The sequence below is a fragment of the Ananas comosus genome, linkage group 22, assembly GCF_001540865.1.
Source record: "Ananas comosus cultivar F153 linkage group 22, ASM154086v1, whole genome shotgun sequence".
Lineage (NCBI taxonomy): Eukaryota > Viridiplantae > Streptophyta > Magnoliopsida > Poales > Bromeliaceae > Ananas > Ananas comosus.
The window spans coordinates 2,204,704-2,226,301 of NC_033642.1; the positions used below are offsets into that span (position 1 = coordinate 2,204,704).

Sequence of the window (21,598 nt, forward strand, 5' to 3'; positions counted from 1 at the left end):
ACATGGCAAGGGACACCGCTAAGAAAAATTAATAAAATTTTTATTGCTAGTTCATATATCTTAAGAAAAAAATTCTCTACCATACATAATTTATTATCCAAAAATAATAATATGCATTTATCAAAAAGCTAAAATATTTATCATCTTTCATTATATATGCATAAAAGAAAGTAAAATAAAAAATATATATTTCTTCTATGAGATGCGCTATGAACCCGCATCGAACGTGCGTCCATGGCGTGTCCACATCGAACACGAGTCGACACGGACACGCACTTGTCCGACACAGACATGCGAGGCTTACAGAAGTGTCTATGATACATAGGTTTAGCGATCTCTTTTCTGAGGTGTTGGAACCCATGTTTTAAAACCCATTTAGAAAACGTTACCGGCTTGGGGTTTTAAAACCCATTTAGAAACGGACTTTCCATCCTTTAGCACAAAGCGACCGTTTATTTATTGCTATATGGCGGCCGCCATGGCTGCCAGCCTCCAATCCACCATGGAGAGCTTTTATCTAGAAAGCGTGGCACCAAGACTGCAAATCTGCCATGGTGGCCTGATGGTGGCTAATGTAGAACATTGGTTACAACAACCATAAAATGATCATTAAAGAATGTATTTTCAACTAGATACTATTTTCTGTAGATTGGAAGTTTTTGCACAGGTTAGAACTAGACGGTACCATACATACCCAAGTTAGCAATTATTGAACAGAATATATTGAACAACAGGTTTTAAAAAAACAAGCACATCTAATTGATTGAAATATATTTAAAAAATAAACATAAAATTTTAAACATGTGCTTTACCTCCAAATTATTATTGATATCCTTGCCACGGATGATTCTTGTTGGCCGTGAATACACTTCAACTACTTTTGGAAACAGTTCGGTTCTGGATAAGGCTTCCATCTGCACTTGACAAAGATGATTACTAAAAGCCATTCTTTCAGTTTCAGGGTAACTAGAATAACGAAACCATACCAGTTTGATAGGCACTTTAAACTTGCACTTCACAGGAATGCTCTAGTATAGATATGATCAATGCTCTAGTATAGATATGATCACACAATCAACGAATACTCTATAATGTCATATTTATATCATTATCATGCTAAACCAACAACTATGTTTTGTCCCTATTATTGAGGAATACAACTCTACGCAAACTTAGTTAAATGCAGCTGCAAGATGTTATCTGCTCTTGGACAAATAATTACCAAGATATCAGCAGTATTGGATTAATTATCCCATACTTAGTTGAAGTTGAAGCATTCCATATTATCTCGTACTTAGTCGAAGTCTCAAGCATTCTACAGACACCAAATATGGATATTCAAATCCTTGGCATACAATTTCATTTCTATAATAGTTAATAATATTACATTTCCTTTTGCATCTACTTTTGACTAACAATTCTCCTCAGGGGATTTTAGCTCTCGCTGCATGTGTGTATTTGGTGTATGACTGTGCTGACATACACATGTACAGACACAGATACATGCACTATATACACATGCAAACATTAAAAAAAATAAATGTTAAACTAGCAATCTTTTATGAACACACCTCTTTCTAAACTATTTTACTTGAATATAATACGTTGCCTCCAGTAGATTATCCAATGGAACCTTTTATATGTCAATCCTCTGAGGTCCAAGGATTTAAATGCCGTAGCACGGGGTCGTGCCGAAAACTTGCCGATACAGTATGGCATGGTGCATGCTGTGCCATGCCGTTGTGTGTCGGTCACAAATAATACATATGTGGCGATATATAATGGCATGAAATATTTATTTTCTTTAGCAATAAAATATTTTAATTGATTATTTTATATCTTTATCAAATCTTTTGAACTTTATTGAAAAAATTACTTGCTAATTTAAAGAAAAAAGAGTTTTGAGTTGTGCCATCGTGCCAATACCTTATTGGCCCAATACGGCACATAAATACGACCAATGCTGATGGGCACTTAAATCCTTACTTAGGTCTACGGTTGTCTTAAATTGTCTATACAAATCACCGCTTGTTCTTATTTTTAAAACTCAAAGAATTGAAATAATGAATTCCTTAGAATATTCTCTCATTCTTCAAAGCAATTAAGTAATTTACAGCGGGATCAAATTTAGGCCTATCTATGGAAGATTATCTGTCAAATAAGATCCTAGCAAAACATCACAAATTTCTTTCTCAGATTGTTTCCATAAAACATCAAGTTTGTTCGCTTGCAGTTCTTCAAGTCAGCACTAACTACCCTTTGCAACTGTTGCACCTTAACATCACAGTCTGTCATCTAAAGCAACATTATACCACCATTCACATTTGCTATTCAGAAATGTATCACAGATTGTTACACAAGAAGCACTAGTGTTCATTGCATTTCCATTTCAGCTAAATTAGGTTTTCTCCACTGTAACATTGAATGCTTTGAAGTGAGTGTAGATGCTGTCCGTCCTTCTGGATGGTTCCCTCTAACTTGTCTATTTTCTAATTCTAATGCCTTGATGATATTCTCCACAACAAAGGTTCATGTCTTGCTTGACATGCCTATGGGGTTCGTGCCTTGGTTCAGTATACATGTCATTCTATTGCTTGTCCTGTGCCAAGTTCACATGCTAGTTCATGCAATGCATTTAAAAGCAGCAAATCACACACCCGAATGCACTAGCATTAGGCAGAATTATGTACCATTCCCATAGTTCGCAAGCACAACACATTAATACGTAACAATACAAGAAAACTTTCTATCCTACAACTTCAAACTTTTAATAACTTACCTTCACCTCCAGACGTCCCTTATTTGCAAATCTTTTTTCCATAACTAATCTCACTAATCTTCTTTTTAATGATCACAACGAAATAGCACATATTTAAGCATCTGTGAGTAAAAAATAGATTCATGCTTGGATTCCCCGTGCCACCCATGCCATACTATGCCAAGGATCTGCCACCATGTGGCACAGGGGCGAGCCACATAATAACGAAAACATTTCCTTTCTTATTTTTTGTATCCTTTTTGAGGATAATTTTTTTTTTTTGAGATGAAAGGGTAATAAAATGGCATGCGGATCTTGTAGATAAACTAACCTTCCGAGCAGATAGTGGGAACCATTGCATAATGAAACTAAACTGTAGCAGAAAAAAAAATAACAAATCTGAAGCTTGTTCTCAGCTTCTTTTATCATTTTGAATTAGTGAATTTATCCACAGGTAGTGTCTTTGCATAAATTTTTATCCAATTACGACTTCAATTTCTTCTTCATGAATGTTCATGAATGTTCATGAATGTACTTTTATACTATGTTAAAATAGCACTCAAGTTATTAAGATGTCTGTGATTTTTTTTTTTTTTTACTAAACTTTGTAGATATTAAAACACCTTAAGAAGATGCTTTGGACACCCAAAAAAAAAAAAAAACCTGATAAAAGAAAGCCGTGCCAATTCAAGAATTGCTGTGATAGTGGCATGGAGGCTATGTCGTGCCCTACCATGCCATTGGCACAGCGGCACGCCCTATGCCACTGCCACAACAATCCTCGGTCATTCACGTAAATCTAGGATCACTTTGTTCCCTAAAGTATGAATATGTTACATGTAAGTTTGCCCTCATAACAAAATTCTATTGGTTAGGAAAAGCAATGGTTATCTGAAAAAGTAAATCAACAAATATAGGACAAAGCAGCTTCAAACAGAAAATGTTAAATGTACATTAAAATCAACATAAAAAAGGAGGAAATATCACATAACACTATTCATTGCAGGTCATTAACAAGTTGCAGTTTTCTCTTGATTCTGAAAATTGTATGATTTTCAAATATTCAACTGTCTCTACCTAAAAGAAGCAACATCTTCTAAATCATGTCCATATATGAGGCAACCAAAATGAATTACTAAAACAGTTGCAACAGGTAACTTACTTCAACAGCTGATTGTGATGCAAGATACGGATAATTTGCACGCTCTAGAAGAACGGAGCGGACTATTTCAGAATTAATACCCTTGTCCACCTAACAACAAGAAAAAGCGTTATAAGAAATAAAAACCCACCAATTATAATAGAATAAACTATGACAGTGAAAAAGGATCATCAACTAGATTGTCAGTACGATAAGAGACATATATTACTGCTAAATTATCTATTTACACAAGGATTTAAAATGCCCATCGCCACAACCCATACCCACCATGCCATACCATCCCGAAAAAATTTCAACACAATACAACCTCTACATCGATACCACAGCTCAAAAACCCTCTTTTTAAAAAAAAAACATTAGCAAGTATTTACATCAATAAAGCACAAAAAATTCGATAAAGATATATAATAAGCAACTAAAATTTATTCGTGTGAAAGTAATATATATCCCATGCCATAGTGTCTCAGCATGCAATCATTTTTGTTAATGGCACACATCAGCACAATATGCCATGCGTTAACACACATCGGCTTGGCACGTCATGGCTTGCTCCATACCGTACCGTGTCGGCAGATGCTCAACACAACCCTATGCCATGACACTTAAATTCTTGTATTTACACGTATATCATTGTAGAATATGAATTTCATATATTTTCCTCCAAAACTGAAATCTCTTACATATGTAACACTAGTGGCTAGTAGTAACAAAAATACCAAGGATTGTCGTGGCACGGGGGCGTGTCGTTGCTTGCCTGGCATGGTACGGCACAGACATGCTTCCGTGCCGACATGTCGCACGCTTGCATACCGATGGATACGTATGGCCTCCTAATAGCACACTTTGGCACGGGCTTATCAAATAATTATGAATATTAACTATGTATAGTTTACTATACTCACCAATTAACATACCGATAAACTTTTTTATATGTACAGCACAACTATACTTTATAGAGAATAAAAATTAAAATATAATAATAAAATTCACTAGTACAATAATTATATAAATTTGCACTTTACAAAGAGATGACTGCTTAATTCCACATAGCTCGTCGCGGTGGATCATAAAAATTTGTTAGATCTATGCATAAAACTCTAACAATAAATTATATGCAAATAAATTAAATAAATTTAAATATCAATTGATTTAATATAGCTTTTAATTTTATCAATATTTTCAATCTTCCAACTCCAAAATTAGAATTTTATGTTAGTTGTGTCCCGAAATTTGATTATCGAGTTTGATTTTGTGCCCTGACGCACTGAAAGCTTCACGGTGCGACAAATTTGGAAGATACCCTCCTTTCAAACTCATCTTCTAATCCCTCTATGAATTGGATAACTTACCAATTTATAAGCGTATTTTAGTAAGAAACTGCATTTTCTATAAAATTCGGACTCACAGAGGTATACACATAAATAGATGACTTTGTAGGGATATGTTTGTAAAACCCCATTATGAAAATGAAAACATCAATGATTAGTACGCACTAGTTAGAGCAACTTCACATGGTAGGACCTATGTGGGAGGAGCTTTTAATGGTTTGGATTCAAGAGTTTCACATGCATGCAAGGTGCATGGCAGCCACCTAAGGTTGAGATTATTCTCTGCGAGAGGTCGAACAGCAAAGAAGCTGCTTCCAGCACCAGATTTCCTAAATTATTTACGCAGTATCCTCCATGCTCCATGATCCATATCTCCTTTAAGCATCATCGTGCATCTAAAGTTCTAAACGGCTAGTTTGCGACCAAGGAAAATTGAATTCCTCAAAGCTGTGATCCCTAAGGTAGATAGCGCCATGCAGCCATCCTTAGTTTGACAAACCAGCAATATACTGTTACAGGCTTCAAAATTCAGTTGATATGTGTCCAATATATAAGTAAACTTCCAATGTTGACCTATCAAGAAATTTAGGATGGGAAAAATAGTTGCGGACTACCCTACATAAGCTCGTTAAGCATCTTCATGAACCCATTAAGTTGCTTTCCCTAAAATCCATTAACTAGGTGTGTATCTGACAAGTTTTGGTATCTGAGCAAATCTTAGAGTACAGGCAATTATCAATATCTTTTGAAACTCCTGTATACATACTAACAATCAATTTTCGGGGAAGGCTATAAGGTGGAATATTCTTTGAAAAAAAATCCAAGTTTATCTTGAATGAATATCTGACTATGATCATAAGTTAAAAAGTATTAAGGTAGACCAAATTTAAGGAGGAGAAAGAGAAAAATGCTTGTGTGTAAGCAATTCATACTAACAAGATGGTACATACCAAAAGTTGTTCTAATCTCCTTGTAACAAATTGTAGTACCTAAGTCAAGGAGAGGGAAAAAAAAAAAAGGCTGTAAACAAACATATCACAAAATATAGAAGTAGAAAATATCAACATGCGCATGCTAAACGAACTCACTTCATTTATGATATTGGCATCAACTTCTATAGGTTGTACATCTACCACTAATGTCAATGCACTTCTTAGGTCCAAATTCTTTTTGTTCTCTGTTAGTATTTGGACCTGAAATACAAGATTAACAAGGCAATTCTAGATCAACAAAAAAGGACTATGATTTAATTGTTAATTGGAACTTACAAGTCCATATGAGATTCTTCGCAGGCCAAAAGGGTCATTTGTCGAGCTTGGTTGACACCCAGCTCCAAATAAACCAACAAGACTATCCAATCTGATGAGCGAGAAATAACACCAAATTGTTATTAAGATGGAAGAATAACTAAAATATAAACGAAGAATAGAATTTCACAATAAGAAGTGTAGAGTGAAACTACTATTTTTTTGATAGAACCACTGGTAACATGCTAGAAGGAGAATTTGAAGAGTGCATATTGGAGATAGAAGTCATAAAATGCATAAGCGGTTAGAGACGAGAGAGTGCACAGTGGAAAACAACTTATGGTTTAGACAGGGGCAATACTCTTCATAGACCATGCTTATGGGTTATTGTCTGGATTAAATGTTGGACATAGCTAAGGAGAAGAGGATGGATTGCGCTTTACATCACTTGAAGAAGTAAATTGTGAACAGTATTTTTGTACCACAATTCAATAAAGCAGGCACATATAAATGCAGGTACGCACTGCAGTAAAGGTTATTTGAAAAAGAAAAAAAACGAAACCTATGTAGAGAAAAGAACTGCATGAAGAATCATCAGAAAATCAGAACCATAAAAAGAAACAAATACTCGACGCCTCAACGGCTAACAAATGTATCTCAGACACAAATACAGAAACTATGAAAAATTTAATGTCTAACTAGATATCGATTAACCAACTAATAAGAACTAAGAAATCAAGTGTGAACTTACCTGTCAGCAACAGCCAAAACTATCCCAGCATCAGATTTTGGAAGGATATCTCCGGAAAATCTTGGGAGCATAATCTCAAATAGGGCCTCTGCAATCTTCAACAGTTCAGCATAGTCAGCAAAAGTGGCACTAGACACAACATACAACTCCTTTTCAACCACTTAGCGAAATTTTAAAAAAATATTTAACCAAATAATATAGAGAAAGTTGTAGACAGCAACATCACAGAGAGCCAGGCATCATAGGCAAAGCAAGGACACCATAGAATCTTTGCGATGTATAACAAATTTAAATATTGAAATTGAAATGAGTTATCTGAACTAACTATATCCAGAAAATTGAAAGCAAGGATTTAAATGCCGTGGCACAAGGTTGTGCTGAAAATTTGTTGGCACGGTACGTATTGTGCGGTACTGATAGATGCCAGTCACAAAAAATACATGTGTGCCGACACACAATGGCAAAAAATATTTATTTTTTTGGCACTAATTTGTTCTAATTGCTTATTATATATTCTTATCAATTTTTTTGCACTTTATTAAGATAACTACTTGCAAATTTCAAAGAAAAGAGCATTTTGAGTCGTGCTATATCAGCACGGGGGTCATATGGTGGCAATATTTTGTTGGCACGGTACAGCATAGTGGGCACGGCCCCTGCCAATGGATACTTAAATCTTGCTAAAAACTATCAGAGAAGAAATATTATTTGCTTCCCAGATGATAAGCCGAGTTCGTCTCAAGTAAATTAATATCTAGGAGTATCTAAGAAACTGCAAGTGCTTTCTGCACGAGTATGTATTAATCAGAAATAAGCATGGTCCTTCTAGACAAGAAAATATTAGATTGTAAGAGATCCTTGCAGAAAATTTATTCGCGAACCTGCTCAGGGTAACCATCCTTTAAAGCATAGTGGCGAGCCATAATTCCAGCAAGGGAAGTAAATTCTGTGACAATAGAAGTCGCAAGATCTGACATAGCAATTGCAGCAGCATCTTTGATAACTGGGATCATCCTTTCATCTATTCCAAGAGCAAGTCCTAGTTTAGCAACTATCTTCTGTACACGTTCCATCTTGTCTAGCATTGTCCCAAGCTTCTCCTGTTTAATTTTGGCCATCAGTTATTTCAAAATCAAGCAGAAGCATTACTCATACACAATTCAGTAGCACTTTGCAACTTACATGAAAAAGAATCCCATTCAGCTGACTTCGAAACTCAGAAAACTTCTTTTGAGTATCCATTTTATAGAAAAATTTTGCATCTTCGTACCGTGCTCTGATGATTAACATGAAAAATAGTATAACGGATACTTAATTTGGAAAAGAATAATCAAAGAAAAAAAAAAGAAAAGCAAGAGTAAAAGCTCTGCAGGATCTAGATATAAATCTTGCAAGAGTTTACAAAATTGGTATCAACAAAGCCTGACCTGAGTACAGCTTCGTTCCCTTTACGAACTACTTCTTCCTTGATCACACCATTGGCAACCTAGAGGAGATCATGCAATAACAGGAGTAAAATGTGTCTTAATTATGGAAGTCAGAAATCTGATTTCTACTAGGTATGGAAACCAATAAGAAATCTCACAGCAATAAAGAAGGGCAGTAGATTGCCAGTAGATGTAGATCTCAGAGGAATGTATCTCTGGTGCTTTTGCATAACCTGCACAAAATAATCATTCATCATTTTCAGATATAAAATCAATGTTCTCGGGAAAACTCTTTCCTGACTGCATTAAGAGAATATAAGATGGAATTACTAATTGCAATTAATAATAACTTGCATGGCACACGACATGCACCTATGCCACGAATAGTCTGATGTAGCGGCTAGTCTGATATAGCAGCATTATAAGGAAAGAGGAAATAACTTAAGTATACCGATACAATCTGTACAAATGAACTTCAATTGTTGAACATAACAAAAACAGTGATGCAAAAAAAAACATCCACGAAAATTTCAAAATCGATACTTCCCTAATGGAGACTTGTATGTTTTTTGATCTTTGCATTGTTCTAGGATTGGCATATTTTCACAAGAGAACTACAAAATGTCACATATAACAGTCGAACCTAGGGTTGTGCATGCTCCATTTGTTCCTCTATTTTACTTGCGTCAGATAGGTGAAATAACTTATACCATACAGGGAACAAAAATCTCAACCATTCAAATGTATTAGTATCATTGATCAAGTGAAAGCACAAAACTGGAATTACTGGAGTTTACAAATTTCAAGCTTCAATAAACAATAAGAAGGAAACATAAACACAGATTTTGTGTAGGGGTTGATTAATTTGTCAAGAAAATCATGGAAAAAGATTGGCCAGAATATACCCATCATTTAAAATCTATCTCATCTTCATTTTAATATTCTTTGCATGTGGAGATATCCTACTTTATACTACATGCGGAATTGCATTAGAAAAAAAGGGGAGACAATTGCAGAACTAGCATAAGACTAAACAAACATACCGTTGTTAATATATCTTCTGGGAGCTCTAAGAAGGAAGCATCAAATTGTCCAAGTATTGGAAGAGGCGCTTCTACAAGATTTACAACCTACAGTTGATGTTTGCACGAATCTTAGATCTTAGTTGATGATACAAATAAATGAAGATGAGGGGTCGAATAGTAAAGAACACTTACCTCCAGCAATAAGCTACCCGGTGAAGTAAGATGACCGCCAACACTTCTAGCCAGTAAATTGGAGTCACGTAATATTTTTGCCTTGCGCTCCTGTAATTAAAAAGCTTAAGAAGCACAAAGTACAGTTTTAAAACTAAGAGTTAAGAATAATATCAGAGTTCAATTTTTGTTCTCTCCTTGAATTATAAGTTTTTATGAGAATATTCTTCACATCAGTGCTTGCAAGTTGTAACTAATAAATCTCAGTTGCGAAAGCCCACATGAGAGATTCTTAGGACACCACAACAATCTTCAGAAGATAGATTCATGAAGCATGCAGATAAGATCATCGAAAATAAATTGAAAATTGCAGATGCCTGCATGAACTTACAAATTACAAGTTCATGACAGCTTAATCAGGAAAATAGTTTTCAATACATACCTGCATGTCAATCAAGATTCCTGCCTTTTTTACGGCGTCCAGATATGATTCTGCAGTTTCCATCTGATGAATGTACCAGTTATTAGTTCTTAATTTAACGAGCTTCCACGACCATAACATTGTCAACGAAAGGAAAAGAAAAGAAGGTGACAAGTTCAGACCTAATGAATAAGGAAAAAGAAAAAGAAAAGGTTCAAAGGCGGGGCGGATACTACGTGCTGACTAAATGTTAGTTCTTAGTCTAAGAAGTTAACTGGAAAATTAGTTAAAGCTGACGTAAGCATTTCCATTAAAATATCAAAACCCGGTGCCAAGTTTTGGTGTGTCATTATCCCCCTAAAATAATTAATACGATGTTACCCACTAAAACTGTGTCAAATAATCTGACAGTAAAAGCAGATAAGGGTGGTTACATGACTTATATGGCTAGAAATAACTCCAAAGAGTCCTACCGACAACTATTAAAAAGATAGTTGCATGATATCTTTTGTTTGAACGGTTTATATTCACCATCTAGTAAAAACAATTACAGCTTCATGTTTTAGTAACTCAACAATTATGTAGGACAATACAAAATGATATGAAAATTTAATTTCTTTGAATATCTACTTAATCAGATAGAAGTGATTGAGCAATGCCTTCGGTAATATGGCTAATGGAACCAGGTTGATCTACATCTCTCTGGAGTAGGAGCATTTAATACAAATTTACCACAATATGGACAACAATTACATGATTTGCTCTTAAAGAAAACAAAAATGTTGCAGATGTAGCCACCGCGCTGCACTGTGCTGCCATTGTGCTGCACTGTGTAATCGTTTCACCGCACCATGCCAGCATGCTTCCAGTCAGAATCAGCATTCTTCAGTCAGCACGCTAGGGTTCCGAATAAGAGAAGAGTCTAAGAAGAAAGGGATGAAGAGAGAGGGTTCTCAGGGTCCAGGTTTTCGGTCTACCAAAACCTGCTTGAAACAAGCTCCATTGAACTTGCGTCAGACGGAGTGGGTTTTGGTCGGATTTTGATTGACCAAGGCCCAAAATCAGAAAGCTTTTTCTTATTCCCCTTTCTCCTTCTAGCTTTCACCCTAAAATAAATTCTAGCACCAACTGACGACACTCAATAGAAGCCATCGGCATTGTGAACGCCACAATCAAATCTGTGGAATCGCCGGCACCATTGGGAAAGTTCATGGCTGTGAATCGAAGACCTAATTCCAGTGGAATAGCATTGTTACACAGTCGATGTTGTTGAATTTCAAGCGCTTGGAGACATCATGCAAGCTTTGGCATGGTATGCACCATACAGCACCAAGGCTGGACCAGCATGGCCCATGCAAGTGGCACACAGTCCTTGCTTTATAAAATTAAATAAATAAATAAGTGGAGCTCCAATAGTTCTACTAGCCAACTTTCTTAGAAACAAGCCGTTGTCCAAGTTTACCATCAATATCTGGATGGTTGGCAGCAAGGATTTAAGTGTCATGGGACGGGACAGTGAAAAACTTGCCGGTACGATTCGGCACAGTGCGTGTCGGGCCGTGCCAATGCGTGCCAGACTGCCGGTCATAAAAATACATTTTCAATGGCAGTTGCACTGAGGCCTGGGTTGTTGAGGGATGGGTCAGTGCGATGGAGAAGTTATTTGAGGACCTGTTCATTCCTGAGTGGGAGCAGGTATCTTTGGGAGTCTATTGCTTAGCTGGTGATGCACACGCCTGGTGGAGGAGAGTGAGGCGAGATCAGGGACTGGTAGCATTGCAGCTGAAATGGGATGAGTTCTGTGGAATGCTGTTTGGAATGTATTTTCCCAACAGTGTGAAACAGAAGTTCGAGAAGGATTTGAAGAGGATTCGGCAGGGGGATTGACCAGTCCAGGAGTACATTCGGGAGTTTACTCGACTCCTGAACTGTGTGCCGTTTGTGGCCAGGGACGAGGCACATAGAGTTTATCTGTTTGAGCAGGGGCTGAGACCCGATATCTTCAGGTTGGCGCGGACGCAGAGGTCGAGGACCCTGGATGCGTCCATAGAGCAGGCCCTATGGGTGGAGAAAGGTGAGGTGTCGCTGCAGGAGAGGACTCAGGCCGTGGGGCAGAGTCAAGACAGGAAGCGCCCCTTTTCAGATGATGCTGGACAGTCGAGCAGCCGGCGTCCGCCGAGACCGCCACGATCACGCTCTCAGGGTCGTGGGTCTTCGGGGCGTCAGCGTTCCAGGGGATCCCGTCAGCAAGGGCAGACCCAGAGGACACCGCAGTGTGTGATTTGCGGGAGACCACACTGGCCCCGACAATGCGAGCAGAGAGAGGGCCGTTGTTACACTTGCGGTCAGCCTGGGCATATGAGGTCAGCTTGTCCTCGTGCAGCATCACCAGCACCATCCATTGCATCAGCGCAGCCGGCATCCCCGCAGTCCTTTGGAGCAGTACCGAGTTTCCGCCAGGAGGACAGATCGTCTGTGCCGCGACAGGCTGAGCGGCGACAGCAGGCTCCGAGTGGCAGAGTTTATGCAGCTCAGGTGGAGAATTCTTCAGCAGCCTACAGATAATGGCATGAAATATTTATTTACCTTAGAAACAAAATATTCTAATAGCTTAATTTGTATCTTTATCAAATCTTTTGAACTTTATTGAGAAAATTACTTACTAATTTTAAGGCAAGAGAGTTTTGAGCTGTGCCATTGTTACGGGAGCTGTATCATGCCGATATCTTGTTGGCATGATACGACACGGTAGATACGGCCTATGCCAATAGGCACTTAAATCCTCGGTTGGCAGCAGGTGGAGAACCTATGATAAAATATAATTGGGGCAATTTCAAACATAACCCTCTAAAACTTCAAAATATCATAGATGCCTCTTCAAAATCTAAAATATCATTCATACTTTGATACTCTCCTTGCGCAATCATTGTATAAATTCTATTCCTGTTTGGAATGTTTTGAATTGTACTGGTTGTGACGCCTTGAGTGAATAGAGGAAACTCTGTCTGTTCGACAGGTCTGCGAACGTGCCTGAACTGACCAAATTGGCAGTCTCGGAGCATGACATATACCCCTCTAAACATACAAATCTATCATTCATTATCCTTCTAAACATATAAATATATCACAAACATCCCTCTAAACCCCAAACCTGAAGCGTAAACCTTAAACCCTTTAATGTATATAAGACACCAATGATATTTTACCATTTGAAGGGGCATTTATGAAATTCCAACCTTTCAAAAGGGCATTGAAGAAATTAACCCAAGTTACCCAATATAATCTGTTATGTCCCGAGCAATCCGCAACCCATCTATGATAGGAATACTTGGAGAGGAGGACGGCGGATAGAATGATCGTAGCTCGGATTCCGGTTATGTAGGTAATTTGGAGCAATTTGGGGTATATTGGAGAGAAGAATAAGATGTAGAGCAGTGTTTGAAAAGGCGGGGGCGCGGAGAGGCGCAAGACTCTCTTGGAGCCTAAGCGCGAGGTGCACTGCGAGGCGCGCGCCTCAAGAAGGCGAGGCGCACATTTACTAAGCCTAGGTTAATTTGATATTCTACATTAAAAAATCTCAAAATAACCATTAAAAAGTAAAGAAAATGCATGCATATAGTTTAATTTGATGTTCTCGCTGATGCTGCTGCTGTTTTCGCTGCTGCGGCTTCTTGTTTTCTTGCTACCACTGCTATTGGTTGCTTGTTCTGGCCACCGCTAGTTTGCTACCACTACTTCTTGCTGCTAGCACAACTATTGTTGGATGCTCAACAGGGAGAGTATGTGGAAGAACAAGAGACAGAGAAGAGGGGGCGGGCGACTAATCTTTTTAGGAATCTTTTTGGGTTTCTTTCAAGATTTTTTAAGTAGCTTATTGGGTTTAAAGTATAAGATGCAAATCCAAAACCCGACAATCCGAAAACTTGACTTTTTTTGGATTTCTTTTAATATTTTTTAAGTATCTTATTGGGTTAAAGTATAATTTGCAAATTCAAAACCCGACAACTAGAAAACTTGAATAAAAAATTTATGAAAAGTTAAATATTGCAAGGCGCACGCCTCAGGTGCGCCTCGCGCCTCGCCTGAGGCACGCGCCTCAGGCTCAAGGCGCGCGCATCAACAATAGCGCTGTGCCTCGCTATTGCTAAGGCGCTGAGGCCCGCGCCTCGCGCCTAGGCCGAGGCGCGCGCCTCAAGCACGTCTTTTCAAACAATGATGTAGAGACATAGGAAGATGGGAGAAGGGAAAAGAAAGGGAATTGAGAGGAATAAGAGGAATTGAGAAAGGGAATTAGAGTTTTGTCCCCTCTCCAACTATCTCTCCATTAGGTAGGATTTTGTTGGCCCAAGCCTTTATTTATACTAGTGAAGGCCCGTGCTTCGCGGCGGTAAATTTACGGAATTTCTAAAATATTTTTAATAGACTATCCAATATTATTTACCAAAGTTGGGATAAAAGTATATAAGAATATATTTCTATGTTTCCGCTGTTATCATTTAAATTTTTAAGTTTAAGTTTAAAAATTTTAAACTGTTAGCATTCATAATTTGAATACAAAGTTTAAAATCTAAAATGTAGGATCTAAAATTTAAAATTTAAAACAGTAAAATTTTAGATATAGTAATTAAGGTAAAAATATACAATTTTAAATTTTAAGTTTTAAATTTTAAATTTCAAAATTCAATATTTTACAATATCAAATATCAAATTTTAATTTTAATTTTTCTTTTTTGCATGTGATCCACAACCCTACAAAAAAAAAGTTAGAAAAGGATAAAAAGAAGAAAAAAGAGTGTGGGTCCCACAGGGAAAAAAGGGGAAAAAAAAACCCGCTCCGTGCCGGCTTGTGCCCGCGCCCGCTCCTGCTCGCCAGCAATCCATCCAAATAAGGAGATATTCGATTTAAAATTTAAAATTTAATTTTAAATTTAATTTTAAATTTTAATTTTAATTTTAATTTTTTTTATGTGATCCACAATCATACAAAATAAGAAAAAAGTAAAAAAAGAGGGGAAAAAAAGAATGAAAAAGAGAGATAAGAGTGGGTCGCCCGCCCGCACCCGCTCGCGCCTGCGCCCGCGGAGAGAGAGGGAGAGAGTTTAAATGTAAATTTAAATTTTAAATAATAAAAATTTTTAAATTTTAAATATTTAATTTTAAATTTAGATTTAAAATTTAAAAATTTTAAGCTTAAATTTCAAAATTTTACTTTTTAATTTTAAAATTTTTAGTTTCAAGTGTAAAAAATTGAATGTAAAAATATAAATTTAAATTTAACTTTAAATTTTAATTTTCAATTTAAGATATATTTAATTTGTTATCCTGTAATTTAAAAAGTTGCATTTATGATTTTATTTTTGTCTTAGTTAAACAAAGCATCATCGTATGACCTTCAAAAAAATATCATTTTTATATCATGTTTAATTAACAGCGGGTCCTTACAATGTAACAAAAATAAAAAATACAGGATAATTAATAAATGCAACTATGTGAACCACAATGTGACAAAATAAAAAATGTGCAAAACTACAGACAGATAAATTGAAGTTTTTCCAATATTTTAAGATTAGAATAAATTCGGACAACAAAGTTTTATGAGAATGCATAGAATATATCTAAATTTTAAATTTAGAATATCTAATTGTGGAAAGAATAATAAATCTGAGCCATTGAGTCTTAGTATGAATTTAATCCAGAAAGAGAACACCACGATTGAAATAATGCGTAACAATACAATAATTTGTTCAGCATTAGGCATTCCATATATGAGTTGAAAGGTTTTAAATACTTATTTTCTTAAATATTGTGAAATAATTTGACAAATTGTAAAAGAAAACTGAAGATTTAGGCACCCAAAATCTTTAAGTTTTAAACTGGTTGTGTATTAAATTATGTTTTCTCAAACTTTTTAGCTAAAACCAGTAATTTTTTGTTGACTCTTTTAGTAATTAACTAAATAACAATTATTTTCTACAAAAGAGTTCTTCAAAAAAAAACTGGGTACCAATTTGCATAGACGAAAACAGAAAATCAATACTGTGAATACAGTTTCGAAAATCTGGGGAGTGAAAAAATTCTGGGTGCAAAATTGCGCAAAACTTATGATAACACATTAAATCAATGAGGACAATGCAAGTTCAAAACCTCCCAATGGCAAAAAAACAATACCCAAGAAAAGCCTACGAAAGAGAACATCGCTGAAGCCTGAACAAATCAAGGAAAAATGTTAATGTACATAAGATCGAAGCTACGCACACGACTATACGGGATTTTATGCAAGTTCAGCTTTGGATTTTTAGACAGCAGCTTGTCACGAACAAAATGTTTCCTGCTGACTTCTCCTTGACAGTGATCCAAATCTGCTTAGCGAGTTCGAGTTGAATCGGGTTGTCAAGGAAACCCAAACCCAACCCGTTGTGGGAAACTCAAGGGTTATGAAACTCATGGGAGTTATGGATGACTCTTGAGCTTTTGGCAATTATGAGGGCTCATTATGAGGGCTCATTATGTGAGGGGGATGGGGATGCGGGGGAGTGGGGCAAGCTGCCCTGGGGGCCCAACTGTACCACCACGTGCTGAGAGAGCGAGGAGGAGAGAGAAGGGCGGCGGAGTAGATCAGAGAGTGGAAGAGTGCCCATCACAGGTGAAGGGACACTACGGGCATGAGGGAACCCACACCCGGCGGCGACTCAGAGAAAGCGGGTGAAGCCCGAGCAGGGGAAGGGAGGGGTATTAGATTGTAGAGTAGGGTGTAATAATTACATACCATAAACCTTATGGGCATCAGGTAGCCCATATCTAGCGGCGGTGGGGAGAAGGACGACGATGGCCATCGCAAAGAGAAGGGAGGCGGGTATGGCACACGTGCGGAGAAGTACCACGATGCCCATCACAGAGAGGAGTTGGGGCACGGTGCACACCGGCGAAGCTAGGCCTCCTGCCACACCGTGCGCATGCACGCACAGGGAGAGCGACAACGCCCCGCATCCTGCGGCATTTGCGAGGGTTTGGCTTCGCGAAAGAGGGATCGGGAGAGAGGGATTCGAGAGACGGTTTGAGAGACGCGGGTAGGGCGACACGTAGCCCTTCCAAGAACCCACGTTACGCGGACTGAGCGCGAAATGGAACGGTAGAGAGAGGGGTGCCAAGGAGGCGCCATGTAGGCTACAGGAGAACTCGGGCTGGCGCCGGCGCGGGGGCGGGCTCCGGAGTCGGCGCGGATGCCAGCGGAGGGTCGGAGACGCTGGGCTAGGGCGCGCGCGAGCGTAGGGGCGGGCGCGGTGGCGGAGCGTAAGCGGGAGCGGGCACGGGGGAGGGGCGCGGCACTGCGGGGCGGGCGAGGGCTCTGCGCGGAGCCGAAAAAAAACGCGGCTCATAGCCGTGGTTTTCACGGGGTCCACAAGGCCCCTTCGGCCTCATGGACCATATGAGAGGGAGGTCCACGGTGGACCTCCCTCTCATTCTATATATATATATATATATATATAATTTTATTTAACTCTTCCCGATTTAGAATATAATTTTTTAAAATTAAAATTACATAAAAATTAAAATTTAAAGTTAAATTTAAATTTATATTTTTACATTCAATTTTTTACACTTGAAACTAAAAATTTTAAAATTAAAAAGTAAAATTTTGAAATTTAAGCTTAAAATTTTTAAATTTTAAATCTAAATTTAAAATTAAATATTTAAAATTTAAAAATTTTTATTATTTAAAATTTAAATTTACATTTAAACTCTCTCCCTTTCTCTCTGCGGGCGCAGGCGCGAGCGGGTGCGGGCGGGCGACCCACTCTTATCTCTCTTTTTCATTCTTTTTTTCCCCTCTTTTTTTACTTTTTTCTTATTTTGTATGATTGTGGATCACATAAAAAAAATTAAAATTAAAATTAAAATTTAAAATTAAATTTAAAATTAAATTTTAAATTTTAAATCGAATATCTCCTTATTTGGATGGATTGCTGGCGAGCAGGAGTGGGCGCGGGCACAAGCCGGCACGGAGCGGGTTTTTTTTTCCCCTTTTTTCCCTGTGGGACCCACACTCTTTTTTCTTCTTTTTATCCTTTTCTAACTTTTTTTTTGTAGGGTTGTGGATCACATGCAAAAAAGAAAAATTAAAATTAAAATTTGATATTTGATATTGTAAAATATTGAATTTTGAAATTTAAAATTTAAAACTTAAAATTTAAAATTGTATATTTTTACCTTAATTACTATATCTAAAATTTTACTATTTTAAATTTTAGATCCTACATTTTAGATTTTAAACTTTATATTCAAATTATGAATGCTAACAGTTTAAAAATTTTAAACTTAAACTTAAAAATTTAAATGATAACAGCGGAAACATAGAAATATATTCTTATATACTTTTATCCCAACTTTGGTAAATAATATTGGATAGTCTATTAAAAATATTTTAGAAATTCCGTAAATTTACCGCCGCGAAGCACGGGCCTTCACTAGTATAAATAAAGGCTTGGGCCAACAAAATCCTACCTAATGGAGAGATAGTTGGAGAGGGGACAAAACTCTAATTCCCTTTCTCAATTCCTCTTATTCCTCTCAATTCCCTTTCTTTTCCCTTCTCCCATCTTCCTATGTCTCTACATCATTGTTTGAAAAGACGTGCTTGAGGCGCGCGCCTCGGCCTAGGCGCGAGGCGCGGGCCTCAGCGCCTTAGCAATAGCGAGGCACAGCGCTATTGTTGATGCGCGCGCCTTGAGCCTGAGGCGCGTGCCTCAGGCGAGGCGCGAGGCGCACCTGAGGCGTGCGCCTTGCAATATTTAACTTTTCATAAATTTTTTATTCAAGTTTTCTAGTTGTCGGGTTTTGAATTTGCAAATTATACTTTAACCCAATAAGATACTTAAAAAATATTAAAAGAAATCCAAAAAAAGTCAAGTTTTCGGATTGTCGGGTTTTGGATTTGCATCTTATACTTTAAACCCAATAAGCTACTTAAAAAATCTTGAAAGAAACCCAAAAAGATTCCTAAAAAGATTAGTCGCCCGCCCCCTCTTCTCTGTCTCTTGTTCTTCCACATACTCTCCCTGTTGAGCATCCAACAATAGTTGTGCTAGCAGCAAGAAGTAGTGGTAGCAAACTAGCGGTGGCCAGAACAAGCAACCAATAGCAGTGGTAGCAAGAAAACAAGAAGCCGCAGCAGCGAAAACAGCAGCAGCATCAGCGAGAACATCAAATTAAACTATATGCATGCATTTTCTTTACTTTTTAATGGTTATTTTGAGATTTTTTAATGTAGAATATCAAATTAACCTAGGCTTAGTAAATGTGCGCCTCGCCTTCTTGAGGCGCGCGCCTCGCAGTGCACCTCGCGCTTAGGCTCCAAGAGAGTCTTGCGCCTCTCCGCGCCCCCGCCTTTTCAAACACTGCTCTACATCTTATTCTTCTCTCCAATATACCCCAAATTGCTCCAAATTACCTACATAACCGGAATCCGAGCTACGATCATTCTATCCGCCGTCCTCCTCTCCAAGTATTCCTATCATAGATGGGTTGCGGATTGCTCGGGACATAACAGATTATATTGGGTAACTTGGGTTAATTTCTTCAATGCCCTTTTGAAAGGTTGGAATTTCATAAATGCCCCTTCAAATGGTAAAATATCATTGGTGTCTTATATACATTAAAGGGTTTAAGGTTTACGCTTCAGGTTTGGGGTTTAGAGGGATGTTTGTGATATATTTATATGTTTAGAAGGATAATGAATGATAGATTTGTATGTTTAGAGGGGTATATGTCATGCTCCGAGACTGCCAATTTGGTCAGTTCAGGCACGTTCGCAGACCTGTCGAACAGACAGAGTTTCCTCTATTCACTCAAGGCGTCACAACCAGTACAATTCAAAACATTCCAAACAGGAATAGAATTTATACAATGATTGCGCAAGGAGAGTATCAAAGTATGAATGATATTTTAGATTTTGAAGAGGCATCTATGATATTTTGAAGTTTTAGAGGGTTATGTTTGAAATTGCCCCAATTATATTTTATCATAGGTTCTCCACCTGCTGCCAACCGAGGATTTAAGTGCCTATTGGCATAGGCCGTATCTACCGTGTCGTATCATGCCAACAAGATATCGGCATGATACAGCTCCCGTAACAATGGCACAGCTCAAAACTCTCTTGCCTTAAAATTAGTAAGTAATTTTCTCAATAAAGTTCAAAAGATTTGATAAAGATACAAATTAAGCTATTAGAATATTTTGTTTCTAAGGTAAATAAATATTTCATGCCATTATCTGTAGGCTGCTGAAGAATTCTCCACCTGAGCTGCATAAACTCTGCCACTCGGAGCCTGCTGTCGCCGCTCAGCCTGTCGCGGCACAGACGATCTGTCCTCCTGGCGGAAACTCGGTACTGCTCCAAAGGACTGCGGGGATGCCGGCTGCGCTGATGCAATGGATGGTGCTGGTGATGCTGCACGAGGACAAGCTGACCTCATATGCCCAGGCTGACCGCAAGTGTAACAACGGCCCTCTCTCTGCTCGCATTGTCGGGGCCAGTGTGGTCTCCCGCAAATCACACACTGCGGTGTCCTCTGGGTCTGCCCTTGCTGACGGGATCCCCTGGAACGCTGACGCCCCGAAGACCCACGACCCTGAGAGCGTGATCGTGGCGGTCTCGGCGGACGCCGGCTGCTCGACTGTCCAGCATCATCTGAAAAGGGGCGCTTCCTGTCTTGACTCTGCCCCACGGCCTGAGTCCTCTCCTGCAGCGACACCTCGCCTTTCTCCACCCATAAGGCCTGCTCTATGGACGCATCCAGGGTCCTCGACCTCTGCGTCCGCGCCAACCTGAAGATATCGGGTCTCAGCCCCTGCTCAAACAGATAAACTCTATGTGCCTCGTCCCTGGCCACAAACGGCACACAGTTCAGGAGTCGAGTAAACTCCCGAATGTACTCCTGGACTGGTCAATCCCCCTGCCGAATCCTCTTCAAATCCTTCTCGAACTTCTGTTTCACACTGTTGGGAAAATACATTCCAAACAGCATTCCACAGAACTCATCCCATTTCAGCTGCAATGCTACCAGTCCCTGATCTCGCCTCACTCTCCTCCACCAGGCGTGTGCATCACCAGCTAAGCAATAGACTCCCAAAGATACCTGCTCCCACTCAGGAATGAACAGGTCCTCAAATAACTTCTCCATCGCACTGACCCATCCCTCAACAACCCAGGCCTCAGTGCAACTGCCATTGAAAATGTATTTTTATGACCGGCAGTCTGGCACGCATTGGCACGGCCCGACACGCACTGTGCCGAATCGTACCGGCAAGT

General features: G+C 38.5%; 1 protein-coding gene across 5 annotated transcripts in view; it reads right to left on the reverse strand.

Moving 5' to 3' along the window:
• Positions 741–21,598, reverse strand: part of LOC109727422 (glycine--tRNA ligase, chloroplastic/mitochondrial 2-like) — an 82,127-nt gene continuing 61,269 nt past the window's right edge. The window contains exons 21-34 of one of the 5 annotated variants that reach the window (XM_020257545.1): positions 10,312–10,374; positions 9,891–9,980; positions 9,717–9,803; positions 8,832–8,906; positions 8,674–8,732; positions 8,429–8,522; positions 8,128–8,346; positions 7,247–7,341; positions 6,517–6,607; positions 6,337–6,441; positions 6,199–6,237; positions 3,921–4,010; positions 987–1,028; positions 741–914 (exon numbers count right to left, since the gene is read on the reverse strand). In XM_020257545.1, the coding sequence (XP_020113134.1) occupies positions 756–914; positions 987–1,028; positions 3,921–4,010; positions 6,199–6,237; positions 6,337–6,441; positions 6,517–6,607; positions 7,247–7,341; positions 8,128–8,346; positions 8,429–8,522; positions 8,674–8,732; positions 8,832–8,906; positions 9,717–9,803; positions 9,891–9,980; positions 10,312–10,374 (1,308 nt within the window). In that variant the 3' untranslated portion in view covers positions 741–755. Of the gene's footprint in view, positions 915–986; positions 1,029–3,920; positions 4,011–6,198; positions 6,238–6,336; positions 6,442–6,516; positions 6,608–7,246; positions 7,342–8,127; positions 8,347–8,428; positions 8,523–8,673; positions 8,733–8,831; positions 8,907–9,716; positions 9,804–9,890; positions 9,981–10,311; positions 10,375–21,598 lie in introns of those variants that run through there. The other 4 variants (XM_020257546.1, XM_020257547.1, XM_020257549.1 and 1 more) reach the window with 4 other exon arrangements.